This window comes from Lucilia sericata, unplaced genomic scaffold, assembly GCF_015586225.1.
Source record: "Lucilia sericata isolate MDLA Ls3-8-SP2 unplaced genomic scaffold, ASM1558622v1 Contig000274F_arrow, whole genome shotgun sequence".
Taxonomy (NCBI): domain Eukaryota; kingdom Metazoa; phylum Arthropoda; class Insecta; order Diptera; family Calliphoridae; genus Lucilia; species Lucilia sericata.
Genome location: NW_023994299.1, coordinates 229296 through 239595, shown reverse-complemented (window position 1 = coordinate 239595; position 10300 = coordinate 229296). Strand labels below are relative to the sequence as shown.

General features: G+C 30.3%; 1 protein-coding gene across 4 annotated transcripts; it reads left to right on the top strand.

The window, feature by feature from the left end:
* Positions 1 to 220: 220 nt before the first annotated feature.
* On the top strand, positions 221 to 8380 carry LOC119603132 (serine-arginine protein 55). Of its 4 annotated transcripts, XM_037955039.1 has the most exons (10): positions 221 to 403; positions 626 to 781; positions 860 to 930; positions 1002 to 1103; positions 2243 to 2339; positions 5940 to 6013; positions 6105 to 6407; positions 6583 to 6744; positions 7150 to 7169; positions 7472 to 8380. In XM_037955039.1, exons 2-9 carry the CDS (start codon positions 656 to 658, stop codon positions 7154 to 7156), a joined length of 942 nt encoding a protein of 313 aa, XP_037810967.1. In that variant the 5' UTR covers positions 221 to 403; positions 626 to 655; the 3' UTR covers positions 7157 to 7169; positions 7472 to 8380. The 4 variants fall into 4 exon arrangements, 3 of the variants coding, with proteins under 3 accessions (XP_037810967.1, XP_037810966.1, XP_037810965.1); XM_037955038.1 differs by lacking the exon at positions 7150 to 7169 and having other exon boundaries at positions 7511 to 8380; XM_037955037.1 differs by lacking the exon at positions 7150 to 7169.
* The last annotated feature ends 1920 nt before the right edge of the window (positions 8381 to 10300 follow it).

Genomic DNA, 10300 nt, shown 5'->3' with positions numbered 1-10300 from the left:
GTGTACGGGGGCTACAAATGAAATTATTGAAGATTTGGATCCCGATGAAAAAAGAAAACAGCAAAACAATGCGCAATGCTTTTAAAATCGCCAGAAACCATTCAAATAACGCTAAATGATTTAGTACATGAAAAATACTATTTCCGAACACTTCCATGGCAGCAAAATTAATGCCGCCAAAGCGAATTTACGTGAATTCGCCTTATTTGACGCCATTTCTACTTTTTGATTACGAATGAAAATTCACTCTTCGTTCGTTTTCGGAACACGCGCTTGATACGTCGTGAGTTTTTAATCATTGTTTTTATGTGTGCTGTGAAAAAAGTGAAAATTTTCCGAAATAATTAAGATAAAAAGTATAATTGAAATCAATAAATTGTTAAGCTAAATTTATTTAGCAAAGGTGAGAATTAGCAAAATAAATTTTGCTTAAAAAACAAATATTTTGTGAAAAAAATTTAATTATATTATAAACAGTATGTATATGATAAAAATTCTGTACCCGGTGACGCCATATTGCAAAAATTTTACAATTACCCTAATCATATAAAAAAAATGTGTTTTGCGCAGACTGTATTGAAAGTGATATTGATTTAAAATTTTAATAAAATTATTTATTTTCTAGCTTAAAAACACAGATTAAATAAATAAAACAATGGTGGGTTCACGAGTGTATGTTGGAGGTTTACCATATGGTGTAAGAGAACGAGATTTAGAGCGTTTCTTTAAAGGCTATGGACGAACACGCGACATTTTAATTAAAAATGGCTACGGTTTTGTGGTAAGTAGATACAGAAATAAAATGCAAAAATCAATAAAGATTTGACAACACATTAAATACACAAAAATTATTTTACAGGAATTTGAAGATTACCGTGATGCAGATGACGCGGTCTATGAATTAAATGGGAAAGAGCTATTGGGCGAAAGGTAATAATAAAACTTAAGTTTCAAATACAATTTCTTAATATATGTTTTATCTTTTTACATACTGTTTGCAGAGTTGTGGTTGAACCTGCTCGTGGCACAGCTCGTGGTAGCCATAGGGATCGTTATGACCGCTATGATGGTGGTCGTCGTGGTGGTGGACGTTACAATGACAAGTGAGTTGTAATCGTAATTATCTTTCTATAATTGTTTAATTTCAAGGGTTGAGTAATGAGAATTTCAATTTACTTTAAATTTGTTTATGAAATATTTTCGGCCAATCGCCAATCTACTTGATATTTGAGTATACATATTTTTTAATAGTCTGAAATACTTTTCTGTCTTTCCGAGTTTGGGACTTTAAATCAAAGTTCCAAAGCGACAAACCAAAAAACCTAACAATAAAAAAATTCAAATAAATTTGTTACACATTTTTGCAACCATTTTTCTATAACTTAAGCTTACTAAACGAACAAATGTAATATGTTCCTTATTTACAACTAAAGGGCAACTAAAAACATTCTTGGATTGTCGCTTAGGTTTTATTTTGAAGTGTCTACTCCCTAGATTACTTGAGAAAGGTAATGTTGTGATGACTGTCTTCAATGTTATTTACAAAGAATACATTCGTGACGAAAGACGAGTTAATGACAACCAGGTGGTTGACTAAACTTTATTATTTACTTCTACAATAATTTATCCACTCGGTTTCATTGTTAATTATATTTAATGTTTATCCCAGATGTGACACTCTATTCTCATATTCAATTCATAATCATCTGACAATGATCCCGTAATGAATGACAATAATAGCATTCTTGTCTGCACTCTACAAAAGCTCTGACAAATGGGGTTTTATTGAACCATCTAAGTTGGACTCTTTCATATTAGGGATGTAACGAATGCTCCCTTATGAATTATTCCCTACCGTTTTTATATTCGCTTTTGCATTCGCAAAATCTTAGCGAATGCTATTTCTAAGAAAACTAAATGAATAACACTCTAACCATCATTTTCACCATATATTATGTAATTCTATAATTTTCAATTTTCTTTGCAAATTAACTTGAATTATACTATTTGCATTCGCAAAAAATAAAGTTCGCTTTCGCTAAACTGGCATTCGCAACAACCCTATTTCATGTACATATTTCATTTTGAACTAGAGTAAGAGAGATACCTGCTGCGTATTACATATTAGGCCTATTTTACTTTAATCACAATTTTTGGCATATTAAAAATTTTTATCAAAAAAATATTGTAAAATTCCTTTATTTAAAAAAAATAATTCCACCATAAATATGACTTCTTTCAGAAATAAAAACAACAGATCAAACTCCCGCTATGGTCCACCATTGCGCACTGAATATCGTCTAATTGTAGAGAATTTGTCCAGTCGTGTTAGCTGGCAGGTATGTAAAACGTTTTTTTACTCACATATCTATTTCAATAGCTCGATATTTTAACCCGTAGAATAAAGTAGTTTCAAAGGTTTTAAAAGATTCAACAAATGTATTATATTCCTCCTTTATAAAACGAATGATAAATCCAATTACATATAATGCATTTAAAGTATTCTTCGAATATTCAAGAGGAGGGTATAAGACATTAATATAATTTATCTAAATGGTTAATTTCAGTTTGTTTATTTTTTTACATTAAAATTACATACATGAAAATTATTAATAAGGCATAACTCGAATTTTCGCTTGTAAATAAAAAACGTGAAATTATTAAAAACAGAATAGCTGTTTGTTATTTTGAATAATTTTAAAACTTAAAGATTTTTGTATTAGTAAAGTATTAAAGAAAAATAAAAAAGTTCGGATCATGCTTTAATTATAATCAATAAATCAATAATAATTTAAATGAATGTCAAGTTTGTGTGTATTCCTTTAAAAATGCATACATTGTTATTTTTCTTTTTTTATACATATAAAGATATATTTTATTCTGTACAATGGTATATACTATAAATATATACTTACATATCTTTCCTGCATGATGCAACAAAAAATCCTTTTGTCCTAACTGAACTCCATTTGATTTTTTTTTTAATCTTTATTATTTTTTTATTTTAACTAACTTTTGCTTAACTATTTTTTTAATTAATAAACAAAAACATATATATTTTTGAAATATTTCCTTGAAAATCCTCTCTTTCAATATTTTGTATATAAACTCAATGTATGTGAATTAAAAAGAAACTGACTTATCATTTCCCCCTAAAATTATTTCTATTTTTGAAATGTTAACGACCAAAACACTACCAAATGCACATCAAATAAACTGGGTACATCATCAATCACCCTGCCAATACAGTGCGTGTCCTAAACTAAAATACATACAAGTGGTGTTTCAAAAATTAGGTGAACAAAATACAAATGGGTCAAATACGAATATGCACTTCAGAACGGAAACTATCCAATAATAATCAGTTGTATTGTGGGTCCTAATCATATGTGCTATCTTCCACAAATTCTCAATTAGATGTGCGACTATCGTTATCATGCTAATATAAAGAAAGGTGTTGGCAAATGATAATACAAATAAAAACCATTATGATATTGATAAAGTTGGTCAAGTTAGTCAACAAAACCATGTATTCCAATTGATGATTGAACATTTTCAACACTAATCGTCGTTCAACGTGCAAAAAATGATGATCGATTGATGCGTACTTGCTTTATACTAAGGAAGAACCGAAAAAAGAACTATTTCATTTAAATAGATAATATAGAAGACGTATTTGTTTTGTCAGAGATGCCATTCAAGTTCAGGTTTCTTAACGTACATAAATTGTTTAATTACCTTCAGCGCAGAAGATGCTTACGAATGACATCGCAAACTGATCGCTTTTAAAAATGCTATGCGTATACGAACGAGTGTAAAGTCTCATAACTCAAAACATACACAACAATCTGTAGCCACTAGCTTATAAAAAAGACAATTTCATCATTGTGATGCGAGGCCGCGCGGAAGAGTAAAAAAAACAATGAGATAAATCCATACATCTCTTTCGTTCTATCTATAGACTGCCTACCCTGTCAACCGACAACTTACATCGAAATATGGTGGTCATCCAAAAATGTTGAAGTTGTTTTATTTATACGTTTGTGTTTGTGTTTAAGATTGAGAATTAATGAATGATACCATCAATTTAGGTATTTCAAAAATTAATTTCATTAAGTTTTAAAACAAATTTTTAATATTTTTGAAATATAAAAATTTAATTCTAGAATTCTGAAAGTATATTTCGATTTTGTCTTTTCCGAACACAAGATTTCGGAGTACTCGATAGATGCAGAGGTCCGACCAATTGTGCGATTGTGAAATAAACTAAATGCGTAACATATAATTACATGTTTGGAATAAACTAGCGAAATATAAATAAAGATCGTGCGGGAATATTAATCCAATCTGAACCGAAAATCCAGCCTGTCGAGCCTATGTACAACAACCGGGACAGATACAAAAAAAGTTAAATGAAGCCTTTCTGACTGGCATATAAAACAGGCAGGCAAACAATCTTCCAAGAAGACAATTTTTGTACATTGAGAGGGAGCGAGAAAGGAGAGGGAATATTTTGGTTAAATCTCGATGACTGGGATGACATGATTCATTTCTTCCAACTTTTTTGGGCATAATCATTCTTAGACAGTTGATGATGCGACGACTACGTAGTGAAGCGAGGAAAGCTTAAGCTCTACGTCCTAGTTGAGCAGATGCTTTCAAGATGTTTGACCACGCGAATAGACCGGCTTAATACTCTTACATAAACTTGTCTCCTTTTTAACTTTGAGACATGTCACAATTTCTCTCTTTTTCAGTAGTTGCAGTACGTTTTTAAAGCGAACTGATACATGACTCTGTCTTCCAGTGAGGTTGGCAATCTAAACTCATACATACATCCGTCCATAGGTTCAGGCTTATATCATTCCTCTGGCAAACAATTTTGGCAGATGTCATTGGCTAATAACTAATGTCGCCTACTACTACCACCACCAGCACCACTGTGTTCCCCTTTTTCCAAAAACAAAGACTACTGGAAGTTGGCAATAATATGTATTCAGACAGTTCAGATTTGACATGGTCTGTGTCGGTTAAATCGTACATTCTCCGATGTTTTACATTCCTCCAGCTCTTGATTTTTAGTATTGGTTATAATAAAATGTACATTTTCTAAATGTGTGCCCCCCCTTATGATGATAATGATGATGATGAAGTGTGCCCTAATTGCGATTGTGTAGTACAGTCAGTTCCTATGAAAAACACGTGTGCATCGTTCTTGTGAAGTGTGAAGAGTATGCGTTACTACAGCTTGATAAGATGTGCAACTTTTTTGAGAAATGGCCGTCTACTTCTAACAACTACCCTTCCACATCACCTATACATACATAACACGTGCCACAATGTCAAAATTGGTCAGTTGATCGATCTCCTTCTGGTTCTGGTAGATTGGTTGGTCCATAAAAAAAAAACGTTCCAAAAACAGACGTCTCGTCTTCTATGTAAGAACTGTTCAATTCAACCATGTCAAAAAGTTGTAATTTTAAGTTTTCTTTTATATATATTATTGATTATTATTCTTCTAACTTTTTTTTCTTTTATGAAAAGAGTTGAAAACACCACGAAAATGATTGAATATTTAAGCAAATGTTGTACGTTACATGCTTAGGCGAGAGTGTAAGGGACACAGAAATAACGCGATACGCGCACAGAAAGGCAGGCAGACTAAGGATGAGGAAATTTTTATAAGGATTACTTGCAACTTTGTGTGGTCAGTCAGTGAATTGATGGTCGATTCCTATATTATCAGTCTAATGTTCAAAAGTGGGGACAAGACATTGATCGGACGCACGCATGTTTCTATAACAATAGGCTGAATATGTTTATTCATTTTCGAATGTGTTACTCTTTCAGTTTCTATTACATCAAATGTTTACTAATGTAAAATTATCTTTTGTTTACTCTTTCTATGATGCTTTAACGTGGTGTTATTTAAATAATAGGACCTTAAAGACTATATGCGCCAGGCCGGTGAAGTCACCTATGCTGATGCTCATAAGCAAAGACGAAATGAGGGGTAAGTGTTTTATTTCTCTCTCTATTTCAAGAACAAGTAGACTAGGAATAATTTGTTGATTATTAAATTCTTTATTTCTTTTTTTTTATAGAGTTGTGGAGTTTGCTTCATTGTCTGATATGAAGACTGCTATTGAAAAATTGGATGATACTGACTTAAATGGTCGTCGTATACGTTTGGTTGAAGACCGTCGTAGTGGCCGCAGTGGTCGTGGAGGACGTGGAGCATCTGGTTCATCTAGCTCCCGATCACGTTCTCGTTCACGCAGACGTTCTCGCTCTCGTTCTCGTCGTTCCTCACGTTCACGTTCCAAGTCTCGCAGTCGTTCCAAGTCCCGCGGAGCACGTTCAAAGTCTAAGTCACCAGTTAAATCACGATCCCGCTCACGTTCAAAGTAAGTTCATGAAAAATGCATCCAGCAAAAAAACAATTTTCATGAAGGCTAGTTCTACTATTAAAGAAGGATGTAATTAGCTATGATGTCTTTGTTGGTTGCACATTTTTTAACATATACAATTGTTTTAACGTATTACATATAAATAATCGTATAATATTTCTAATCTCAACAGCAAATCACGTGAATTGTCAAAGTCGAAATCTAAGTCTCGTTCCCGCTCACGTTCTCGTTCGATCAAACGTGATTCCCGTTCTCGCTCCCGTTCACGTTCCAATTCTAAACGTGAATCCAGATCACGTTCCCGTTCTAAATCTCGCAGAGACTCTCGTTCACGGTAAGTTGTGTTTTTAGTTAATGTTTGAATTTGTGCACTCACTGTAAATTAAATCTTTTCCGTTTTTTGTTTTATTTTCTTTTGTGTTGCAACAATCGATTGATTTCAACAATAAACATACATATAACCAATGATTTGAATGATTGCAATGCATCACATACATAATTATAATTTTTAATTATTAATTATTGGATGGATATACACTACATGTATTGTCGTCTGTCGCCTTTGCAATGATGCCGTCTCTCACAATTCGTGTTGAGTACGTTATTCTCATTACTTTTACTTACCTTAACTATTACCCCTTCTCTTCATATGTTTTATTTCCATTCTCTTTTTTTATTTTCAAAAAATTCCAAATTTTTTCTCGTATTCAAAACTGTTTTTCTGAACTTTCGAAAGCAGAAGTTAAAAATATGATCAATGTAAATAAATATTAGTCTTTTGGTTTGTCTTTATTTTAAATGCTATTTACTGTATAAAAGAAATATTTCACCCCATTTTACTAAAAAAATATGATATTTATTTAATAAATTATATCTGACGTTTAAGTATATTAAGACGTTTTATCTCAAAAACCAAACGGAAAAAATGGGGTGTAACATTTGAAAAAAAAAAAAATTTGCGTCTTGCTTCTGTTCCTCATCATAATATGAAAATATTTTTCATTCTTATTACTAATATGTTACGTGTTTTTCTTTCTTCTTTCTCGTTTTCTATTTTACAGCGATCGTTCTGTTTCTAATGACAACAAATCACGTTCCAGATCAAGATCAGCATCACCGAAAAATGGTAACGCATCTCCTGATCGAAACAATGAGAGTATGGATGATTAGATTTTAGAGACTTTTTAAATACAAAAACAAAAAACAAAATACTACGTTACTTTTTTCTTTCCTTCGTCTTTTTATAATCATTATATATCATTTCTTCTTTTGCTTTGAGTTCTCCTTAGGCTCGTCGCCCTTTACTACTATTATTAATGTTTATGTAATTTTTATTTTAAAAAACTACGTAAATTTGTATTAATATGAAACATGAAAAACAAAACAATACCAACCAATAATCTATAATTATCTTTTGAGATATTAAATGTAAACACAGCAAGAATGTATAACTTTTTAGTTAGAATAAGTGTGTATTTTTATGGGATTTCTGTGCTTTCATTACTTGCTACTCTACTCCCATATGAATATTGCGCAAAATACATGTATTTTGTATATCTACAATCACTATTTAAACACGTTTACATCTCATTGCATAAACATGTTTGTTTTTTTTTTAATTTTGAAATTTTTAAAACTTAATTTTCTCTTATTGTTTTATGTCTTTTGAAAAATAAAAATAAAGTAAAAAGCACTTTTCCCGCCCTACCAAATATATACCACATAATAGCAATACATAAAGGCAGCATTTCAAAGAAAGATGCTCTTAAAGTATGTATTGGAGAATAAAAAAAAGTAAAATTTGACGTTTTTATAATATTTTTTATTTTTATTAAATTATGCATTAATTATTGCGGTATATAATAATATAAATACAACAAAAACATTATTATTTAATCTTAAAATTCTACATTATTGTAGTACATTCATAAGAATAGAAAAAAAATAAAGAATCAAATATAGATATTCAACACATGTCTGGTTTTATAATTTTCAAAAAGGTTGCCTCAAATGTGTTTTTGTCCCACTGTCTAGAGCTAGTTAGCTGCAAGCAAGAAGCATCAAACGTATTTCACAAATTTAACAAAAATACCAGGCGAACAGAATTTGTAACTAGTTTATTTTAACATTTTTTTAAATTTTATTCCATAAAAACTTCACATATCTTAAGGCGTTAACATTAATATACATGTAAAATTATTGATATGGTAACATTGTATATTTATTGTGTGAATCCTTAAAGTATGTGAAAAAAAAAATTATAAATTTAACGTGTGAGGTGATTTTTTTTTAGTACATAATTTAATAATTTTTATATATTTTTTACATACATATTACAAATTGAAATTGAATTATTATTTATATAATATTCGTGAAAAGATGAGTTAGTTTGAAAGGAGGGTGGAATTTTTATATATTTTTTTACATACATATTACATATTCTTTCAATTATTATGATTCGATTTTATATATATATATGTATGTACATATTTATGTCGCCCATTTACAGCAAGACTAGCATAATCCAAAAAAAGTCGTTTCGAGAATAGTGGCTTTGAATGTTTCATAACATTTTTCTATTTTTTAAATAGAAAAAACCTACCGGTGGCCAATGAGTTAGTTTTTAAATTTACAACAAAAAAACGATCTTACACCGAAAATAACAGTTGCATTACTCGAAAACTCGAACTATTGTTGAAAAAAATTAATTTCCAAAGAATAATAATTTTTGCAGGGTAAATCTTACTTATGTAATATTTTAATCAAATCGGATTAAGGGAACCCGTGCCGGAAATGGATAGAAATGATTAAATTGGTTATTTTCTGATATCATTCAAATTATTTTTTTGATCTTCTAGAGAAAATTATATTTCCAACAAGGTACTATATCGGTGAACAAATAACAAAGTTATAGATATTTTTCCACCTCATATTTTACTCATTCACTCCTTTTTCAAGGTTTTTCATGTTTCATGCAAAAGAATGATATGTAATTTTAATATCATGTGAAAGGCCTTTGAGAGGCGCTTTCAATAGCGTATCATCAATTTTTGTGATACATTGTTCAAAAATATTGAAAATTTTATAATTTTTCGAAAAAAAATCTACATACGATTTACTGAACTGAAATTCATATTTCATAATCCTTCTTAATTCTTCTTTAAAATGAAATTCTTTTCATTTTCGGTGGGAACATCATTAGCAATTTCCATTTTGGGCGGCCCTAATATAAATCGCTAAATCGGTTTTAGAATATGTGTATAAGAGTCGCGCAAAAATTTTCATACATATATACTCCAAAAAAATTGTGTATTCTATAAAAAAAGTAAATAAATTCTTAAACCATTTTGTGTTCAATTCTTTATTAAATAATTATCATATTTGATTCTTTGCCCATTAACCCCAATGATGCTGATCAATTTGGTGATTATGTTTATAAAAATAAAAAGAGAATTTAAAGATAATTTCTTATGTTTATTTGTATTTCAATGAAAATAAGCTCTTTCATTTCAATACGTGATTTTCATGGCAAAAGTGTGCAGTTTAGAACAAGATCTTGGTCAAGAGAGAAGGTTTAACGCAATGTTAAATAGTTTACATAAAAAAATAATTTCTCATATTCAATTACTTTTGTTATTACTAAGTCTTGGCCTACTGGTAGGTAGAAGTGAAGCCGTAATAGATGTGCCTAAACAAATTAGTGGTTTTGTGGATAATTTTCTTGGATTATCGAAAATATTTAAAATAAACAATGGAGATAATGATGGCTCATCTGCAAAAAGTACTCTTACTCATACATTTGGTCCGATTTCTGTAAACTTAAATATGTACGATGCACAACAATATCAAAATGGAAATCTTGAAATATACCATCATTATGTTCCACCACC